The sequence below is a fragment of the Leptodactylus fuscus genome, chromosome 10 (genome assembly GCF_031893055.1).
Source record: "Leptodactylus fuscus isolate aLepFus1 chromosome 10, aLepFus1.hap2, whole genome shotgun sequence".
In the NCBI taxonomy this organism is placed as follows: Eukaryota; Metazoa; Chordata; class Amphibia; order Anura; family Leptodactylidae; genus Leptodactylus; species Leptodactylus fuscus.
Genome location: NC_134274.1, coordinates 24,753,742 through 24,776,475, shown reverse-complemented (window position 1 = coordinate 24,776,475; position 22,734 = coordinate 24,753,742). Strand labels below are relative to the sequence as shown.

The 22,734-nt window shown below is 45.8% G+C and overlaps 1 protein-coding gene across 4 annotated transcripts in view; it reads left to right on the top strand.

The window, feature by feature from the left end:
• Nucleotides 1-22,734, top strand: part of TACC2 (transforming acidic coiled-coil containing protein 2) — a 101,513-nt gene that overhangs the window by 14,044 nt on the left and 64,735 nt on the right. For all 4 annotated transcript variants that reach the window (XM_075257471.1, XM_075257470.1, XM_075257468.1 and 1 more), the window contains exons 3-4: nt 111-184; nt 2,558-2,626. In XM_075257471.1, the coding sequence (XP_075113572.1) occupies nt 146-184; nt 2,558-2,626 (108 nt within the window). In that variant the 5' untranslated portion in view covers nt 111-145. The remainder of the gene's footprint in view (nt 1-110; nt 185-2,557; nt 2,627-22,734) is intronic.

Sequence of the window (22,734 nt, the reverse complement as noted above, 5' to 3'; positions counted from 1 at the left end):
TTTCCTATTACTGGACAATCCTTGTAATATGTGCTAGGTAGCTAACGTACAGAATACTGCTCCCCAATATTTGTGTTTCTGATGACAGCATTTATGTTGCTCCTTTTCAGATTCCGGAGTGGGATATTAAACCAGAGAGTACAGTATGGGGAATGACAACAGCCACAATAAAGAAGACCCTCAGGTGAGTGATCCTCAACAATGGCCTTTATCTTATAGTATACCTGCAGTGATCACCAGCCACATTGCATTGTAGGGAACATTATCCTGAGCACAACCATTTCTGGAGATAGTCCAATACATACAAGATTTCCTTGGAAAAGCAATTCTTCTAAATATACAAGTGAAAACCTGAACCCTGGAATGCTGCCTTGTATTTCAGCTTCTAAATACTGATTTTTTTTCAAGGAGATGGTGTATCTACTGGACTATCTAACAGTATGACAGTGCTCAGCATAACGTACCCTACTATATAGTGTGGCTGGTTTGATATAGAATTTTCTTTTGACAGACTTAAATAAGGCTGAAGCCCCACGTTGCAAAAACGCAGATTTTTCGTTGCAAATTTTGATGCACTTTTTTTGAGAGTAGAATCGACAGAAGGGAGAAGTATCAGTGCTTCCTATATGGCTTTGGCTCAAAAAATGCAGCAAAATCTGCAACAAAAAAATCTGCATTTCTGCAACCTAAGACTTATTAGTATATGCCCCTCACAAGTTTCTAATCTGAATTAGTATCTATCGTCTGTATAGTGTGTAAATTTCAATATTGACCAGAGTAGGGATGTGACTTAAATTACTGCGACCCTTTACTTCCTCCCTGCCGATTCAGAAAAAGGTAAGTAGAAGAGAGAAAGAGAATGGGCTACATAAAATGCAGGGAATAACAAGCAGTCTGTGTGTTTGTAGAAGAACCTTGCCCATAGTACTGTACTAAGAGCTGAGTGAGAAGAGTGACAGGTGTGAGATACATATGTGTAGAAACAAAGACCAGTCACCTGTTTGCAGCTATAGACTGTATATGTAACATGGCAGATGTTGCTGCTGTATAGAAAAGGGTTGTAGACACCCATTTTCTATTTAGTTTTTTAAAAAAAAAAAAGTATACCAACTTATACCAGCCTGATGGATGCCAGTCTTATGTCATCTGTTGGGTTGAATTGAGCCCTATAGATATTTAGAGTATGCACCAGGAACTTCCATATGTCAAACATGGGGCAAAAACAAAATATGAACATAGCCTAATACATGGTGTGGCCTGGCTGCAGCGATCACATGTGAATTACTGCAAATTGCTGGGCTGCATCTGTATTTGCAAGTTATAACACGGCAACTACAGGTGTAGCCCGGGAATTAATGTACAGGTATCTCTAAGAAGTCACATGGAAATAGCTAAACACGAAAAGTCCTGGTCTGGTGGGGAATGCTGATGGGCAAAAATATATGAGCACACCTTTTAGTTATTCATTCATGAAAGGGGTTTTTCATACTATGATATTGATGATCTGTCCTCAGAACAAGTCAGCAGCATCAGTTTGGTGGGGTCTGACACCCTACACCCCCCGATGATCAGCAGTTTGACAAGGCTGCAGTGTTGGGATGAGTGTCAGTGCATGTCAGACCGAGGGCCATTGTATAGCGGCTGTGCTTGGTATTGCAGCTCAGTCCTATTCACTTGAATGGGACTGAACCAACAAAGGCCATGTGACCAATTAGTGTGACCTCACATGGCCTGAGCAGAGGATGGGGTATTAACCATTCGTCACAACCACTTAGAAAAGCTGGTTGTTTGGGTGCCGGAGATCGGACACCTACTGATCTGATATTGAAGACCCGTCATCCTATCATTCATATACAGTAGATTATATATATATATATATATATATATATATATATATATATATATACAGTATATATAATGTGTGTGTGTGTGTGTATATATATATATATATATATATATATATATATATATATATATATATATATATATGTACAATGTGTGTGTGTATATATCTATACTGTATGTGAAATTGTGTATAAATAATAATACATTTATAAGAATAAATATTTCCCTTTACATACTCCGCAGCACTTTACAAATCATTGGGTTCATGTACAGACAAAATGAGACATTACAGAGTAAAGAATCAATTTACACAACAGGAATGACAGCCCTGTTCCCAAGAGCTTACAATCTACCAAACTCTACAGGCATCATATATTATTATTATTATCGTACATTTCCTTTAAATGAATATTGCAGGTTTTTAGTTGCTACGCGGCTTCTGTTACATCCTTAGAAAACTTTCCTTACAAAGTGTCAGTAGTTTTCCATATGTCTGTGTGTAATGTAATAGTCTGCAGCTGACCTCTCAATAATAACGAATAATGCATCTGTAGTCTAGCGCCCTCAGGTGGCAGACAGATGAATTACACTGACTTTTTTTATATGGCCAAATTTGATGTGAAGGGGATGTTATTACAGACAGTACTGAGGCAGTTGGATGTTTTTAGAAGGGGCATTAAATGAATATAACTAACACAATATGTCTTTACAGAATGAACGCACAGCTAGTCCAAGTAATAGAAGCACGCCACCGCCGCCGCCTTCTGAGGAAGTCCACGAGGTAAGTGTCATACCTAATTATTTTGTAAGCCTCAAACTATATTTACATTCAGCAGATTTATTGCATCTGAGTCTGTGCTTGCCGCCATATCAGTTGCAAAAATTTCTGCCAGTTGTGAACATGCCTTTAAATGCACCTGGTCTTAACTTGCTATGATCACTTATTATTTAACTGGTCTCAACCAAAACCATAATCAGAAATACATGGGACCCATATGAGAAAATGGTCAAAGTCCCTGAAGTTCCTATTGGTGTCCACCAACCTCCCTCTTGCACCCTATCACTTATATTTTGTGGGTACCTGTGGATGGTTACTGTATAATTTCTCATGCACAGTGACCACTTGTGTAAAATGAAGAAGAAGAATGTGCAACCTCTTAGACCTATTCAATATACGAAGGCTCAGGCCTGGTTCATATCTGTGTTCGGTATTCCGTTCTGGGAGTCCGCTTGGGGACCCCCGAGTGGAATACCGAATGCATTGAGTGCGGTGAGCTTATGAAAGCACATAGATTATAATGGGGTCCATGTGTTTTCTGCGTGGTGTCTGCACAGAACCCGTGGAGAAAAAAATACTTCCTCTCCGCATGGCTCGTGCGGACACCACGCAGAAAACACACGGCCCTCCATTAGTCTATAGGGCCTGTGTGCTTTCATTGGTCACCGCTTGTCAGTGTGTTCAGTATTCCATTCGTGGGGTCCCCAAGCGAGCTCCGAACGAAGATGTTTTAAAAAGGCACAAGTCATAAATACAGCGTGCAATGTATCTCCATTTAGGCCACAAAAAGGCGCAATTTATGTGAAAAAAAGAGGCAAATAGCTTAATAAATGTGCCCCAATGTCATTATTTTCTGCAGCGCCACAATACTAACCACTATATTAGCTTATTTACTAGTAAATATTTTTGCATGTTCTAATTGTAGAAACATTGAATTTATTATATAGTTTTATTAAAATAGTAACCTATAGATACACACATAATAGTAATAGTAAAAACCAAGGACCAGATTTTCAGGTTATACAACAGATCATAGAAACAGGGTTGGAACTGCGTGTGAATATAGCCGAAACGAAATGTTTTTACTTTATATAGATATTTATGATCCATTATTACATTCCTTCTTTTGGCTCCATGTTCCATAAAACGCTGCATTTTACATTCCCTGCAGAGTGGATGGGATTATAGCTAATCCCGTCCACACATTGCAGAAAATAATTCACAGCGGAAATGGTGCGATTTAAAAAAAAAATTGCGTTCCTGTAAATCGCAGCATGTCATTTATAACTATGGAAATGCTGGCATTTTCCATACTGGTATAAGAGGAAAACTCTGCGGACTTTTTATGACAAATGTTGCAGAAAAAAGGATCATGTTTTTGGTAGTGATTTGCTGTGTGTGGCCTTAGCCCAGTGGTGAACCTAGCCTTTCTGCCGCCTGAGGCCTTCGCCTCACCTCGCCTCATTAGAGGTGCAGCCCTGCAATACGGAAAATCTTTTGGTTCTAATAGAAATCCATAGGATGGATATAGAGTGTCTGAGCAAGAGTTGACACTAGGATCACATCTGCGCTGGGCTCTCCATCTCCGGGTCCGTTGGGGGAGCCAAATGATGGCGAGCCGGACCACTGAAACAGGGAGTACATGTGGTGTCCACAATTTTCATAGGGAAAGCATCGGAGAGAAAAGTCTTCTGTGCAAGACTTTTCTCTCCAATGATTTTTGGCAGTTTCTGCAGCGGAGTTTCTGTGAACTTAGCCATAGACAGCTGTCTGGTGAACACGTAATTGGTTGATCCCCTTATAGACTGGCACACTTGGCTCTAGGGGGAGGGGAATAAACTGTTGACAGACATCTATAGCAGTGACTTATCTCGATGATGTTGTTACCCAACTGATCTATTGTTCTGTCATCGGGGATCTTCAGAAAACGCTACACACATTAGATGGATGTACGAGCTATATATAGCCACCTTTAGTGCTTACAGATTACTATATAGGTATATGCCAGCATATACCACATTGCTATATCTGACATATAGGAAATTTCCAGCCCTTTCTGAACTCTTCTCACAGCTGATGATGCCGCCATAGCGTCCACACCTTCTATCATTCTGTATGTACAAAGCAGAAGTGAACACAAAGTATCATCATAATGTCGCTATTTGCACTTGATGTGTATTACATTAGTGACAGCATCTTTGCTCATGTTGGCTCTGTCGGACGATCCTGTTCTGTGCTATTTGTTTCCAACACAATTCGTGGATTCTGGAACATCCCTGACCTTTGACTGCTGTGAATACCAGGGTCCTGTCTGGGTGCTCTCTGCCTGACCCGTCACTGCCCATGTTTGGACAGACTCACAGTTGTTTTTTTGCAATTTGACTCCTTCGTCTCTAGGAATGACCTTAGTCCAATGCACAGAATTCATTGTGGAGTTGTGTTATCAGAAAGTAACTAATGTAGCACCGTGCGGGTTCCTATCATCCACGTCACATTGAGGTACTGTATGTTTCATGGCTCTTCCACGTTGTCATCACTTCAGTGCTTTGCATTTTTTATGTTACATTGCAAATATATTTAACTCTTTGTGACCTATTTGGGAATTTTTCATACTTTTGTTTTCATACTTTTGTGAAATAGATGTGCATTGGATGTTCGGTGCTCCTATTCTTGGAAGGACGGGCGGTCTAGCCTTCAGTAGGACTGTAGACACACAGTTTTGACTTAGGCTCCCTGGCTGACCCCCATTCTCAGGTTCCTTGGCTGGCCCTCCCTTGCTTAGGGATCCCACTTGTTATGATGGGGATTAGAAGTACATGTTGTGAGGGACATGTGCCAGAACTGCAGCTGAGCTGGAGACATGAGGAACGTCTTTCATACTTGTTGGCTTCAGATTTATTCTGTAAATGCATGGCGAATGGAATTGTTCATTTATAATTTTATATTGTTGTCATATGTATTATGATGTAGCAGGGTTAACCCAAACTTCAGAAATTGGTTAAACTGCTGCAGCGTGATATCTTATCACAGAAGATAACAAAAAAACTATGAAAAGTCATTGGAAATTAAAGAAAATATACAATGCGTCAGCTGTTTAAGAAATTGCAGACATGGCTGCCTCCTTACAGAAACAACCCCACACTTGTCCATTGCCTCTGCCTGCTATAATAGCAGAGACTGGAGTTGAACTGCAATACCATGCATAGCCTGTGGATAGGTGTGGCATTGTTTTTGCAAAAAGGCAGTCATGTTTTTCTAACCCCTTTAGGCCTCATGTTGCAGAAAAGCAGCTTTTTTTTGTTGCAGATGTCGCTGCATTTGTTTGAGCGAAACCCAGGAGTGGCTACAGAAGGAATGGGAAATATATAGGAATCTCTTATACGTCTTCCTGGCCATAATTCAAAAACCGCAGCAAAATCTGCAACAAAAAAAATCAGATTTTCCACAAAGTGGGGCCTCAGCTTTAAGTGTTTAAGAGTTTCATACGTCAACCATGGACTGTCCGTGGGCCGTATTTACCAGCTTGTACACTATGCTTGGAGAATACTCCTTGTATTATATCTATCTATGGTGCTAGGAATCCCTGCCACCTTGTCAAATACTGTTCTCTGCTATAACAACTACAGGGCATTATATCACTAGGAGGCAGGGACTCCGAGCATCATAGATAACTGTAATTTTAGGAGACTGTCTCCCGGTCTATGTTCAGGCCAGTAAACACATCTCACACAGAAACTGAGTTTCACAGATAAAACCCGTTTGTGTCAATGTAAGTTAACCCTATCAGTTTTGGATAAGAGAAGGTGCCAGTAAATAAGAATATTTAATAAGAATACTAATAGTTGTGTCCGGTCTAGGCAATTCTTTGTGAGCTAAGCAACCTGGACTGAAAATTGGGATACATTCATCCGAGAGAGCCCTACCCTCGGCAAGTGCACACTTGAGGGTAATCTGAATTCATGGATCCCTCATAGATATCCATGACTCTGCCCCCATTGACTCTGCCTGAGAAATAACTAACTCTTTTTCTTCTTGGATCGTTCACACGGATCATTAAAACAAAATGGTTGTGAATAGATCCTTTAAAGTCTATGGGGCTGTATGCTTTAATACAACACACAACACTAGCACACAACTGATGTACCCTGTTATGTGACTGAGCCCTAAGGCTTCATGCATACACGCTGACTACGTCCTATAGAGAAGTCTTTGGGAAAAGCAGCCATATCCGGAGCCTGCTATAGAAAACCGAGAACATTGTGGTAGAACTATTATACCGCCCTCCCTGCACTTACATACATAGAGAATAATGACATTTTTTACTTGTTGATTGTTTTATAAGGTTTTAAGCTACTTAGGAAGGTGGAAGGTGTCTTATAAAATGTCTGTGCCAGGGCGGGGAGGAGACATTGCTGCTTGCGCATGGAGAGCTGTCTGGAAAGGATTATCATTGGCATAGCTACTGGAAAATATTAGTACACAGCAGAAGTTATTTGATCCCTCTCGGTCAGCTGAAGAATGAAGGGTTTTGCTTTTTTTTGCTCAGGGTTTCTAACAACTGCACAGTGACTATGGGATGTGACAGGCAGATTTCAGTAGTTCTGGAGATGTATGTATTTTAGTATTACCAAGTGTTTGTAAATAGACTGCTATGTGATACTTATTGTTTATGTCGCTGTTTGATACAATGGTCCAGATTTACTAATACTGCTCATTTACACTATAGGATTCAACGGCCATGTGCTCGCATATCAGCTAGTTCTCCTCTCTCCTATGACTTCATGATAAATACTTTTCGTAGCATAACCCCTTTAGACAAAGGCCCCATGTTGGGGAAATGCAGCTTTATTTTATTTGCGTTTTTTTTTTTAGCCCAAGCCAGGAGTGGATTGAGCAGAAGGTAAACGTATAAGAGCTTCCTATATACTTCCCATCCAATATAAGGTCCTATTCCTGTCCTATTTTGTGGCCCTTGCTTCCATGGCTCTTATTCATTTAAAGCAGGGGTGCCCAATACGTTGATCGCGAAGGACGCATGGGTCGATCACGGGATGCAGCCAGGGATCCCCGGTGTCTGCTTGTTCACAGCGCAGGCTGAGAATCATCTCTGGACACTGGCAGGCCAGGGCCTTGCACTCGTTCGCAGTCAGGGCTGCAGCGGCCCTGCCTGCAAGTGTCCGGAGATGACTCTCAGCCTGCGCTGTGAACAAGCACTCCGGACACTTGCAGGCCGGGCAGCAGCAGCTCCGGGGGATGACGCGCTCCCTGCTCTTAGGGATGAAGGGAGCCGAGGTGCTGCTTGTTCACAGCGCAGGCTGAGAGTCATCTCCGGACACTTGTAGGCGGGGCCGCCGCAGCCTTGACTGCAAACGAGTGCAAGGCCCCGGTCTGCCAGTGTACAGAGATGATTCTCAGCCTGCGCTGTGAACAAACAGACACCGGAGAGCTGTCTCCTGCTCTCACGCTCTGCCCCGTCCACAGGCTTCGCCCACAGGCCCCGCTCACAATAAGTGGGTAGTAGATCTTATCCTTTGGTCAGTTTATAAAGTAGCTCACATGCTGAAAAAGTGTGAGCACCCCTGATTTAAAGGGATTCAATCATTAAAATGACATTTTTTCTCGATAACATGTAGGAATAGCCTTAAGAAAGGCTATTCTTTCTCCTACATTTAGATGTCTTCTTCGCGCCGCCGTTCGGTAGAAATCCCGGTTTTCTTCGGTATGTAAATGAGTTCTCTCGCAGTACTGAGGGCGGTCCTCAGCGCTCAAACATGCACAGTCGGCTCTACCAAGAAAATGGCCGCTTACACAGGAAAATTGCCACGGGCATGCACAGTCGGCTCTGCCCGAGGCCCGACAGCATATCCGGCTGCGCATGCCTAGAAGTTTGAAGCCAGCACCAGAAGAAGACGCAGGAGTGGCTGTTCCAGGCGAAGACAGAGGCGTCGCTGGAGAGTTCTCTCGCAGCATTGGGGACGCCCCCAGTGCTGCCAGAGATCTCATTTACATATCGACAAAAACTGGGATTTCTACAAGTTAAAGAAGAAAAGTGGGCGAAGAATAGCCTTTCTTAAGGCTATTCCTACGTGTTATTGAGAAAAAATGTCATTTTAATGATTCAATCCCTTTAATGAAAGGAGACGCAGAAGCATGGCCCATGCACAGGCAGCAAACGGTGGACATCCCTGTGTGCCAACCGTGCCTTTAATTCATGGCCAGCATCACACTGATGTGTGCAACCGGCCTAAGGCTGAGGCCCCATGTTGCGGAAAAAGTTTTTTTGTGGTATATTTTGCTGCAAACTGAGCAGGAGGTAGAAGTATACACACTTACTATATTGTAGCCTCTCTTGGCTTTGGCTCAAAATAACACAGCAAAAAAAAGCTGCGTTTCCACAGAGTCTAAATAGTCATCTTTAGGTTGCAAATATATTCACCGGACAGCTGTATTGAACATATTATACAGTATAAGCATATACAAGAGCACATCAGACTGTACGTACTGGGCTATCAAACATTTCATTCTGATTCAACATCTCTTCTATGCCATGATGGGCTTTTGCAAGTACTAATGGGCCTCCTGCAGTGGGTACAGCTGGTTAATTCCTCTCTTGAGAACCATAAGTAGACCTTTTCTAGTTGAGGTTGCCCACAGAAATGTGGCATTAACTGGCAAAAACAAATGGGCTGTTGTATTCCCTGTAGATGGCTAATTGATGCTTAGCAGTCTGCAATGTCTCCCTGCAATGCTCACTGAAGCCATGATCTGTGGATAATAAGTGCGTGCAGCGGGCCTATGGGAACCGCGGGCCATAACCTGATGTCAACTTTCTAATTAATCTCTATATCAGTAACAATATATCATCCACATCGTGAAGTAGTGGAGGGGAACGGGCAGATACATTACTTCCAGGGGCTTAGCTATAGAGGTATAAAGGGGGCAGCTGTACCCGGGCTCGGGTGTCTGAGAAGGCAGAAATAAGAACACACCAGTATTAGGATTGGCTCAAAGTGGGGCGGGGGCATTGCAGGTTTTGCTATATTGTTTACACTCTTGTATTACTAATGTGAATATTTTTATATTTGGCGGGGAGCTTTATAAATATAATGTGTAGTTCTCTGGGTTACTGATATTGTTGACCTATCATTAGGATAGGTAATCAATCCCAGATTGGCCGAGGATCCCACACCCATAAACCTCCTCGATTAGCATTTCGCGAACTAACTCAGCAAGCATAACCGGAGCGCAGCTCCATTCTCTGTGTAGTGGGCCAGATCGGGTTACTGCAGTTGAACTCCCATTTACTTTGAATAGCGCCCACCTTTGATCTAATATTGATATCTAGGGATAGGTTATCAATATCTGTAACCCAAACACCCCTTTAAATATAACAAACACAAAGCGACCCCCATACATTCTTGATGGTTGGCCAGTCATGTAGACATCTGCAGTTTTGGCCGACATCTTATGTATATGGCTGTAGCTGCCCTGCGGAGCATTGTCATTCTCTGGACAGTGACATGGAATGTGTTGGTGCTATATAAACAACATATAGTAATGTAATTGTCTATTATTAAGTATCATCATTTATTATACTAAACACAATGGTCAAGTGAAATACAGACATTCTTGTGGAATTTCTGCCTTACACTGAAATGATTTTTTCCCTGCCGTATGTTTTGACCGACTGGAAAATCTTGTGGTCTCTTTAATAATCAGGAAAAGACAGCAAATTTCCATAGTCCTGTTGTGGGTTTCAAGGCATGTCAAACCACTCTTACCAGAAGACACTGGTTCTTACATCAAACAAGATATCTGGACGTCTTATTAGGCGGGGGATTAGAAACCACAAATCCTCCTTGTTCAGACAGTAGTAGATGTAAAGAATTAGGAGAACCACACAGCTTGACCAACATCCTATCGAAGCATGCACATCAATATTAATGGGGCTGTGGTAACAAGTAGAGATGAGCGAACACTAAAATGTTCGAGGTTCGAAATTCGATTCGAACAGCCGCTCAATGTTCGTGTGTTCGAACGGGTTTCGAACCCCATTATAGTCTATGGGGAACAGATACTCGTTAAGGGGGAAACCCAAATCCGTGTCTGGAGGGTCACCAAGTCCACTATGACACCCCAGGAAATGATGCCAACACCTCTGGAATGACACTGGGACAGCAGGGGAAGCATGTCTGGGGGCATCTAACACACCAAAGACCCTCTATTACCCCAACATCACAGCCTAACAACTACACACTTTACACACTCAATACCACCTCTCTGACAGTAGGAAAACACCTTGAAACATGTGTATTTGGCACTTGCAGTGAGGAGAGCTTGTCACCAGCAGTGAATTTGGCCCTTGTAGTAAGTTGAGGTTGGCACCAACATTTGTTTTGAAAATCAGGGTGGATTGAGCCTCTAACCAGCAGAGTTTGGGCAAATTCATGGTGGAGGGAGCCTCTAAACACCCCAGTTTGGGCAAATTCATGGTGGAGGGAGCCTCTAAAAACCCCAGTTTGGACCAATTCATGGTGGAGGGAGCCTCTAACCAGCCCAGTGTGGGCAAATTCATGGTGGAGGGAGCCTCTAAAAAACCCAGTTTGGACCAATTCATGGTGGAGGGAGCCTCTAACCAGCCCAGTTTGGGCAAATTCATGGTGGAGGGAGCCTCTAAAAAACCCAGTTTGGACCAATTCATGGTGGAGGGAGCCTCTAACCAGCCCAGTTTGGGCAAATTCATGGTGGAGGGAGCCTCTAAAAAACCCAGTTTGGACCAATTCATGGTGGAGGGAGCCTCTAACCAGCCCAGTTTGGGCAAATTCATGGTGGAGGGAGCCTCTAAACAGCCCAGTTTGGGCAAATTCATGGTGGAGGGAGCCTCTAAACAGCCCAGTTTGGGCAAATTCATGGTGGAGGGAGCCTCTAACCAGCCCAGTTTGGACCAATTAATGGTGGAGGGAGCCTCTAACCAGCCCAGTTTGGGCAAATTCATGGTGGAGGGAGCCTCTAAACAGCCCAGTTTGGACCAATTCATGGTGGAGGGAGCCTCTAAAAAACCCAGTTTGGACCAATTCATGGTGGAGGGAGCCTCTAAACAGCCCAGTTTGGGCAAATTCATGGTGGAGGGAGCCTCTAACCAGCCCAGTTTGGACCAATTCATGGTGGAGGGAGCCTCTAACCAGCCCAGTTTGGGCAAATTCATGGTGGAGGGAGCCTCTAAACAGCCCAGTTTGGACCAATTCATGGTGGAGGGAGCCTCTAAAAAACCCAGTTTGGACCAATTCATGGTGGAGGGAGCCTCTAAACAGCCCAGTTTGGGCAAATTCATGGTGGAGGGAGCCTCTAACCAGCCCAGTTTGGACCAATTCATGGTGGAGGGAGCCTCTAAACAGCCAAGTTTTGGGAAATTCATGGTGGAGGGAGCCTCTAACCAGCCCAGTTTGGACCAATTCATGGTGGAGGGAGCCTCTAAACAGCCCAGTTTGGGCAAATTCATGGTGGAGGGAGCCTCTAAAAAACCCAGTTTGGACCAATTCATGGTGGAGGGAGCCTCTAACCAGCCCAGTTTGGACCAATTAATGGTGGAGGGAGCCTCTAAACAGCCAAGTTTGGACCAATTCATGGTGGAGGGAGCCTCTAAAAACCCCAGTTTGGACCAATTCATGGTGGAGGGAGCCTCTAACCAGCCCAGTTTGGGCAAATTCATGGTGGAGGGAGCCTCTAACCAGCCCAGTTTGGACCAATTAATGGTGGAGGGAGCCTCTAAACAGCCAAGTTTGGACCAATTCATGGTGGAGGGAGCCTCTAAAAACCCCAGTTTGGACCAATTCATGGTGGAGGGAGCCTCTAAAAAACCCAGTTTGGACCGATTCATGGTGGAGGGAGCCTCTAACCAGCCCAGTTTGGACCAATTAATGGTGGAGGGAGCCTCTAAACAGCCAAGTTTGGACCAATTCATGGTGGAGGGAGCCTCTAAAAACCCCAGTTTGGACCAATTCATGGTGGAGGGAGCCTCTAACCAGCCCAGTTTGGGCAAATTCATGGTGGAGGGAGCCTCTAAACAGCCCAGTTTGGACCAATTCATGGTGGAGGGAGCCTCTAACCAGCCCAGTTTGGGCAAATTCATGGTGGAGGGAGCCTCTAAAAAACCCAGTTTGGACCAATTCATGGTGGAGGGAGCCTCTAACCAGCCCAGTTTGGGCAAATTCATGGTGGAGGGAGCCTCTAAACAGCCCAGTTTGGGCAAATTCATGGTGGAGGGAGCCTCTAAACAGCCCAGTTTGGGCAAATTCATGGTGGAGGGAGCCTCTAACCAGCCCAGTTTGGACCAATTAATGGTGGAGGGAGCCTCTAACCAGCCCAGTTTGGGCAAATTCATGGTGGAGGGAGCCTCTAAACAGCCCAGTTTGGACCAATTAATGGTGGAGGGAGCCTCTAAACAGCCAAGTTTGGACCAATTAATGGTGGAGGGAGCCGCTAAACAGCCCAGTTTGGACCAATTCATGGTGGAGGGAGCCTCTAAAAACCCCAGTTTGGACCAATTCATGGTGGAGGGAGCCTCTAAACAGCCCAGTTTGGGCAAATTCATGGTGGAGGGAGCCTCTAACCAGCAGAGTTGGTGGAAATCAGGGTGGAGGGAGCCTCTAACCAGCAGAGTTGGGGGAAATCAGGGTGGAGGGAGCCTAGTATTAGCAGAATTGTGCAACGCTTATGGTGGATGAGTATGAGGATGCGGAGGAATTGGAGAGGTTGAGTACAGACATGGAGTTTCATGTTGGGGTGCTTTACACAGGTGGGCACAAAAATGACGGCTCTACCCAATGGTGGTTCATTTTTATCAAAGTGAGCCGGTCGGCACTCTCAGCTGACAGACGGGTGCGCTTGTCAGTGATGATGCCACCGGCTGCACTGAACACCCTCTCAGATAGGACGCTGGCGGCAGGACAGGACAGCACCTCCAAGGCATATAGGGCAAGTTCAAGCCACAAGTCCAACTTCGACACCCAATACGTGTAGGGCGCAGAGGGGTCGGAGAGGACAGGGCTGTGGTCGGAAAGGTATTCCCGCAACATGCGCCTATACTTCTCACGCCTGGTGACACTAGGACCCTCCGTGGCGGCACTTTGGCGAGGGGGTGCCATCAAGGTGTCCCAGACCTTAGACAGTGTGCCCCTCGTTTGTGTGGACCGGTGAGAACTTGGTTGCCTACTGGAGGAACTGCCCTCCCTGCCGCCAACGTCACATGCTGGAAACATCTCCATCATATTCTGCACCAATTGCCTGTGGCAAGCATTGATGCGATTGGCCCTCCCCTCTACCGGAATAAAAGACGAGATGTTGTTTTTATACCGGGGGTCAAGGATAGCAAAGATCCAGTACTGGTTGTCCTCCATGATTTTGACAATACGCTTGTCGGTTGTAAAGCACCCCAACATGAACTCAGCCATGTCTGCCACAGTGTTAGTTGGCATGACTCCTCTGGCCCCACCGGAAAGTTCAATCTCCATTTCCTCCTCATCCTCCATGTCTACCCATCCGCGCTGCAACAATGGGACGATTCGAAGTTGCCCGGAAGCCTCCTGTATCACCATCACATCATCGGACAACTCTTCTTCCTCCTCCTCCTCCTCCTCCTCCTCCTCCATTAAACGCAGTGAAGCGGACAGATGTGTGGACCTACTCTCCAGCTGTGACGGATCGGATGCTATCCCTAACTCCTCTGTGTGATCTGAGTTATCCCTGATGTCAATCAGGGATTCTCTCAGAACACACAAGAGCGGGATTGTAAGGCTCACCATCGCATCCTCAGAGCTCACCCTCCTTGTGGACTCCTCAAAGACCCGTAGGATGTCACAAAGGTCTCTCATCCATGGCCACTCATGGATGTGAAACTGAGGCAGCTGACTTTGTGGCACCCTAGGGTTTTGTAGCTGGTATTCCATCAAAGGTCTCTGCTGCTCAACCACTCTATTCAACATCTGAAACGTTGAGTTCCAGCGTGTGGGGACGTCGCACAAAAGCCGGTGTTGTGGCACATGCAGGCGTTGCTGGAGAGATTTTAAGCTAGCAGCGGCTACTGTCGACTTGCGAAAGTGGGCGCACATGCGCCGCACTTTCACCAGTAGCTCTGGAACATTGGGGTAGCTCTTTAGGAAACGTTGCACCACTAGGTTGAAGACGTGGGCCAGGCATGGAACATGTTGGAGTCCGGCAAGCTCCAGAGCTGCTACCAGGTTCCGGCCGTTATCACAAACGACCATGCCTGGGCCCAGGTGCAGCGGCTCAAACCATATTGCCGTCTCATCGAGGAGGGCATCCCTCACCTCGGAGGCAGTGTGCTGTCTGTCCCCCAAGCTGATCAGCTTCAGCACAGCCGGCTGACGTCTACCAACGCCAGTGCTGCAACGTTTCCAACTCGTAGCTGGGGTCAATCTAACAGCGGAGGAGGAGGCGGTGGCAGAGGAGGAGGAGGCGGTGGCGGAGGAGGAGGCGGTAGAGGAGGAGGAGGAGGGGGGTGTTCTTCTCGTGTCCCTGCCAGGAATGTTAGGCGGGGAGACGAGGTACACCGGGCCAGTTTGGGAAGCAGTCCCAGCCTCAACTACATTCACCCAGTGTGCCGTCAGTGAAATGTAGCGTCCCTGTCCGCATGCACTTGTCCACGCGTCGGTGGTCAAGTGGACCTTTGTGCAAAGCGCGGAACTAAGGGCCCGCCTGATGTTGAGTGACACGTGCTGGTGCAAGGCGGGACGGCACACCGGGAGAAGTAGTGACGGCTAGGGACGGCATAGCGAGGTGCCGCAGTTGCCATCAGGTCCAGGAAGGCGGGAGTTTCAACAAGCCGGAACGCCAACATCTCCTGGGCCAGCAGTTTAGCGATGTTGGCGTTCAAGGCTTGCGCGTGTGGGTGGTTAGCAGTGTATTTCTGCCGCCGCTCCAATGTCTGAGAGATGGTGGGTTGTTGTAAAGAAACGCCTGATGGTGCCTTTGATGGTGCAGGAGAAGGAGATAAGACAGGACCAGGGGAGGATGAGGTAGAAGTCAACAAAGTGGCGGAGGCAGATGAAGTGGTGTCCTGGCTCGTCCTCTGGAGTGCATCGCCAGCACAGTCAGCAGTGGCAGAGGCAGAGGCAGTGGCAGAGGCAGTGGCAGTGGCGTGAACGGCAGGCGGCCTTTGTCCTGCCGTTGCTGCCTGCCACTGATTCCAGTGCTTGGATTCCAAATGACGGCGCATTGAAGTGGTGGACAGGTTGCTCTTCTCAGAGCCCCTAATCAATTTCGAGAGGCAAATTGTGCAGACAACACTATATCTGTCCTCGGCGCATTCCTTGAAAAAACTCCACACCTTCGAGAAACGTGCCCTCGAGGTGGGAGTTTTTCGGGGCTGGGTACGAACTGGAACATCTTGGGAGATTCCGGGTGTGGCCTGGCTTCGCCTAAGCTGCTGACCTCTGCCTCTGCCTCTAGCTACCCTTTTTGGTGCTGCACCTGCCTCAACATCCACACTACTTTCCCCGCTTGACATCCCCCCTGTCCAGGTCGGGTCAGTGTCCTCATCATCCACCACTTCCTCTTCCAACTCCTGTCTCATCTCCTCCTCCCGCACAATGCGCCGGTCAACTGGATGCCCTGACGGCAACTGCGTCACATCATCGTCGATGAGGGTGGGTTGCTGGTCATCCACCACCAAATCGAACGGAGATGGAGGAGACTCTAGTGTTTGAGCATCTGGACACAGATGCTCCTCTGTTAGGTTCGTGGAATCGTGACGTGGAGAGGCAGGTTGAGGGACAATGAAAGGAGCGGAGAACAGCTCTGGGGAGCAGGGACAGTTTGGGTTATTGTTCTGTAAAGCTTCGGAATTTTGGGAGGAAGGAAGACAAGACTGTTGGGTAATAGGAGGAGAGGAGGCAGAGTCTGACTGGCTGCTGGACAATGTGCTGTAAGCGTTCTCTGACAGCCATTGCAAGACCTGTTCCTGGTTCTCGGGCCTACTAAGGTTTGTACCCTGCAGTTTAGTTAATGTGGCAAGCAACCCTGGCACTGTGGAGTGGCGCAATGCTTGCTGCCCCACAGGAGTAGGCACGGGACGCCCTGTGGCTTCACTGCTACCTTGCTCCCCAGAACCATTCCCCCGACCTCGCCCACGGCCTCGTCCACGTCCCTTTCCGGGAGCCTTGCGCATTTTGAATTCCTAGTTAGAAATTGGCACTGTATACCAGTAGTAAAAATTGTGGGTGCACGTAACCCCAATATATTCTTTGAATTCCCAGTCAGACACTGGCACTATATGGCAGTAGCAAGAAATGAGGGTATTTGTATTCCCAATATATTCTTTGAATTCCCAGTCAGACAATGGCACTGTATACCAGTAGTAAAAATTGTGGGTGCACGTAACCACAATATATTCTTTGAATTACCAGTCAGAAACTGGCACTATATGGCAGTAGCAAGAAATGAGGGTATTTGTATTCCCAATATATTCTTTGAATTCCCAGTCAGACAATGGCACTGTATACCAGTAGTAAAAATTGTGGGTGCACGTAACCCCAATATATTCTTTGAATTACCAGTCAGAAACTGGCACTATATGGCAGTAGCAAGAAATGAGGGTATTTATAACCCCAATATATTCTTTGAATTCCCAGTCAGACAATGGCACTGTATACCAGTAGTAAAAATTGTGGGTGTATATAGCCCCAATTCTATTGCTAGGGGACTTGCAGGGTATTTCTGGGGTGAAGGTGGGGGGGCACACCGTTGGAACGGGTATCGGGGTATATATCGGGTATACGGGAATACACTGACAGTGTATTCCATTCAGGATCCTGGGAAAGCTGGGTTGCGGCGATTGAGCCCGTCAGTGCCACGTTACACTGACAAGCTTCTCCCTGGAATTTAGCTCTTATAAGAGCTGTTGGTTGTCTTCTCCTTCCTATCCTAGCCTGTCCCTGCCTACCCAGAATCTAAGCCCTAGCTAGCTGGACGGAAACCTCCGTCCTCGGTGAATTGCAAGCTCAGAATGACGCGAACCTGGGCGGCGCTGTTCTTTTAAATTAGAGGTCACATGTTTTCGGCAGCCAATGGGTTTTGCCTACTTTTCTCAACGTCACCGGTGTCGTAGTTCCTGTCCCACCTACCCTGCGCTGTTATTGGAGCAAAAAAGGCGCCAGGGAAGGTGGGAGGGGAATCGAGTAATGGCGCACTTTACCACGCGGTGTTCGATTCGATTTGAACATGCCAAACAGCCTAATATCCGATCGAACATGAGTTCGATAGAACACTGTTCGCTCATCTCTAGTAACAAGACGTTTCCAACACATCATAATATTTCACGAAGCAACTAAGTGATGCAAAAGAGAAAGGCACAAAAGCTAGCAATTGTAAGGTTGCTCCATTGTGCGGCTTGTTACATGAGTGAGCTGTATACTGTCACAAGCTGTGTGTGGTCATCACATAACCAGGATAGGTTTTATACTCCTGTATGTAGAACACTCCAGAAAACTGGTGCAGCACGAGTGACAAATTCTGAGTCAAATTCCATGTTGATAGAAAAATTTCAGTGGGATTTCTCAATCCGAATCCAAATGAAGAACAAGCAGGACACGTATTTTTTTGCTAGCTAAAAAAAATCAGCTACTGCTGCCCATTGAAATGAATGGAAGGCAGATTCCGCCTCAAATTCAGTATCAAATTCCTACATGAGAACACCCCCTAATAGTGATTTGTAGATGGCGAACCCCAATAGTTTCAAGTTCTGGTCGAGCCTGAAAGATTTGGAAATCTTCCTGGTCGATCCAAACAATTTTTTTTTTTTTTTTATGTAGATTGTGAGCCCCATATAGGGATCCCAATGTACTTTTTTTTTTTCCTATCAGTATGTCTTTGTAGAATGGGAGGAAATCCACGCAAACACGGGGAGAACATGTGCAGATGTTGTTCCTGGCCGGATTCAAACCCAGGATTCCAGCGCTGCAAGGCTGCAGTGCTAACCACTGAGCCACCGTGTTGCCCCATGATCCAAACAAATTTGCTCACCTCTGTTTGAAGTTCATACATGTATCAAACAAACAATTATAGGAGAGCAGGTTGTGTCCTTCCTGTCAAGTGTGTTCATTATGCGGTGAAGATGGAAGTGTATCTTGGTGTTGGAACAATTACGCATGCAATGGCTCTAGTCCTGTGGGAGGAAGGATTATCATAGTGGGATTCAAGCTACGGTCTTTGAGTTGGGGCTGACAGCTGCTACACTTCATCCAGAGCGTTAGCAACAGATAGTTAAGTGTACAGTCTGTTTAGTCATAAATATTCATATTGCCGAGGCAACTTTAAAGGCTATGTCCATCTTTGCAACCCATTTTCTTTTTTTTTCTCCAATACATCTGTAACAAAAAATTGCAGCAATTCACTTTAAAATCATGTGTGCTTTTGGATTTGTTTCTTGACTGTACAATGTGAGAAGGTGCCAGGCAGAACACTGGAGTTCTGGTATATCTCCCCCTGGTTTATGACATATGCGGGTCTTGCATAGGTCTCAGCCCAGATGTGGGTCCCAGGCTTGTTACTGGGCCATAAAAGGCTGCAGAGCCTTCACTTCAGGGCAGATCCTGGGAGCAAGAGATGGCGCCTGGGTCTGTCCTGAAGATACTGAGAGTCTGGTGAGACCATACTGTGCTATTTTGTTTGTTCTTGAGGTTGGTAGTAAGCCACATGTATAGTTAGCGTTATACTGTTAGTGCTCCGACGAGCAGGGTTTTGTTTGACATTTTGCCCGAAGTTAAGGCTGCATGTTATTTTGCTTATTTTGTGCCTGATGTGAAAGTTTATTTATTTTGCTGTTTTTACAAATAAACCTGTTTGCACAAGATATTGTGTCCCTGCCTCTTACTGGTTGGGTCCACACCATTGCTGCTACCATGGTGCCTTCGCCAAAGAAGTAAAAAACCATCCAAGTAAGCATGCTCTACTTTTAGTGTGAGTAACTGCCTATCATCGCAGTCACTCTAGTGCAGGGGTCGGCAACCCCTGGCATGCCTGACAAGAGTGGCACTCCTGGCATATTTCACTGGCATGCCAGCAGCACAGGAACTGCAAGAATTCCATGAAGTTGGAGTGTCCCCTCAGAGCTCTGCTAAAGCTGAGGTATAAGGACACTCCCCTTCTCTCTCTGCCCTCCAATGAAAGAGGTGAAGGAAACCCAGGGGGTGGAGCTTAATCGCTGTGGTCTCTGCTATAGTGATAGCTCCTGCCATCTGCATCCTGCCAAGGCTCCTGAGGAGAGGAGATCTGCTAGCAAAGTGAAAGTGAAAAAAAACACAACAGATATATGCTGGCGTTACTATTCTTATTATTGTCAGACATTTGGGGTTATTAGTTTAGCGTTAGTAACTCCATGTGCCTCACATTAATAGTAATTAACCCCATCAAGTCCCTCACATTAACCCCTGTGTGCCCCACATAAGGGTTACTAATATGTCAGATATATGGAGGTAATAGTAAAAGACCTTAATAATGATGATGCTTAATTTTTACCTCCAAGTCTCATATATCAGTAACTCTTACACAGGGGTTAATGTGAGGGACATGATGGGGTTAATTGCTATTAATATGAGGCACATGGAGTTGCTAAACTGTAATGCACATGACCGTACTTTTATCCAGAATTGTGGATAAAACTATGGACCCGTACATTTCAATGGGCCCATACACATAGATCCTGTTTAATACAGAGCAGGTCCTATATTTGTCCTATATCTGTCCTATACCTGTCATATACCTGTCCGCATTTGCAGCCCTGTCAATTTATTTGTAATCTATAGGTCAGTGAAAATCATATCCGTGCCATTTGTGTCCAGGAGGCCTAAAGCTGAAGCCCCACATTACGGAAACAGCGTTTTTGTTGCAAATTTTGCTGCAGGTTTTTGAGCCAAAGTCAAGAATGGCTACAAAAGAAATGGGAAATATTTAGGAAGCTTCTTATATGTCTCCCTTGTTCTCAATACACTTGAGCTCAGAAAAACACAGCAAATTATGCAATAAAAATACCTGCATTTCCACAACGTGGTGCCTCAGCCTTAGCTAAGGTCCCATGTTGCGGAAATACAGCTTTTTTTTGTTGCAGATTTTGTTACGGTTTTATGAGCCAAAGTCAAGAGTGAATTGATCAGAAGAGAGAAGTATAATAACTTCTTGTATATTCCCTTTCCTTTTGTAGCCATTCATGACTTTGGATCAAAAAAACGCAGCAAAATCTGCAACAAAAAAACTGCGTTTCCACAACGTGGGGCCTTAGACTTAGGGTGTTTCTTTTTGGGTAGTGACACCATGTACCCAGGTGCTCCTAAAGCCAAACCCAGTTCCTGGGCACCAGCAATGTCATTTTGGTGTAAGTGTGACACCTATTAACTCCTGGATGTGGTTTAGCTGTTACCGCACCACCAGGAATTAAATGTGGCTAAAATGAATCCACATTTCACTTACAGATAAGCACAGGTACTGGCGACCGGAGATGTAGCATCCAGGTACATAGTGTGTCACCCATCTACAGCTGTTACTAATTGTAGGTTACATATGTATTTACATTGCTTCTAATGGAACAATACAGGTGTTTCAAGGCAAATAACAATAAACGCATGTGACTCGGAGCACAGTATGACAGCACCCCTATGTTACGGTTTGTTTTATATGACCAGCGCCGCACATCCCATGAGGCGACTGCTTCAGGCGGCGCTATGTCGGGGCCCCGGGGGAGGGCGGCATTTTTGCTGACCTAAGCCAGTCCAGGACAAGCTGTCCTGGACTGGCTTAGCGTCACTGTCACCGAGCGGTGGATTGGGGCGGCCCTGTGGACGCAGCGCTGCCCCTCATGCTCAGGCAGAGAGCAGGTCCTTTCCCTGCCTGCTAACGACGCTCGCTCGGCCCCGCCCCCTCTGCTCGGCCCTGCCCCCTCCGCTCAGCCCGCAGGCAGCAGAAACCCTAGGTTCACCCCTGTATATGACTTTAGTGTAGGTGCCATCAGCCTAAAAATGATTGCACGGCACTCGAGTACCTCTTCTTTGATTTTTTAAATTTAAACAAAAAAGGTTGCCTACCCCTGCTCTAGTGTTTGGGAACTCCATACCCCATTTTGTTTAAAATATGCATAGAGAATAGACCTGAAACCTGTGGACCCCATAGACTATAATGGCAACTGCTGTGCTTCCGCAGGTAACCACTTTTTAAGCGGATAAGGTTTCCATTTTTCGGGTCCCCAATGGACCCAAAAAATGGAAACCTGAACACTAGTGTCAACCTAGCGTTAGTTGGCAAAAAAGTACAGAAATGGTATCACTTATCCTCAGAAGAACATTGCCTGGTAGTGTAAATCCAGATTTTTGCCACACATATTGGCGGGAGGGTCCCTTGGTCCTCTGAATGATATTGGATCAATTACGGAAGTTCTATCAGCCAAAGAAGGTCCAGTGTGCTGTGACAGGGGTATACAATGGCCATTCAGTGTATATATATTTCTGCATTTCCCCAAATGTAATAAACTTATAAGCAGTAACAGATTAAGGTCATAGGTACTGAAGTAGCAATATTCAGGAAAGAGAAGAATAGAGTTTTCGCGTGTGCTTACAGATTGTTACATAGAGACGTCTTCTGGGATACAAGAGCGTGGGAAGGACAAACAATCCCACAATACTGCCTTTATCCCTGCTATCCACTCCATACATGAAGAGACATCTTTGCTTCCAGTAACTTTTGCTCTTGCGCTCCTCTTCTGTACTCTCGCTCGCCCGTTGACAGTGACATGAATCTTGTTTGCCTTATTAGGATAATCCAGTATTAGTTTATACAAGAACCTCACAGAGATCCCGCTGTCCTCAACATTGCTCAGATATTTTGTTATCAAGCCAAAAAGCAATCCTGACATTCAAGTGTTTAGTATATATAGTGAACAACTATTGTTCTTCCTCAAGATAAGCAGTGCCAATGTCTGTTAGCTGCTTATCTTGGTGTGGAGATAACCCTACATGCTTAGCTACCAGCTAAATAGGTATTCTTCTACTGCTCTGTGTATGGCCAACATTAATGGTGTGCTGGCTGTTGCTGCGGTGGACGTGGTCTAT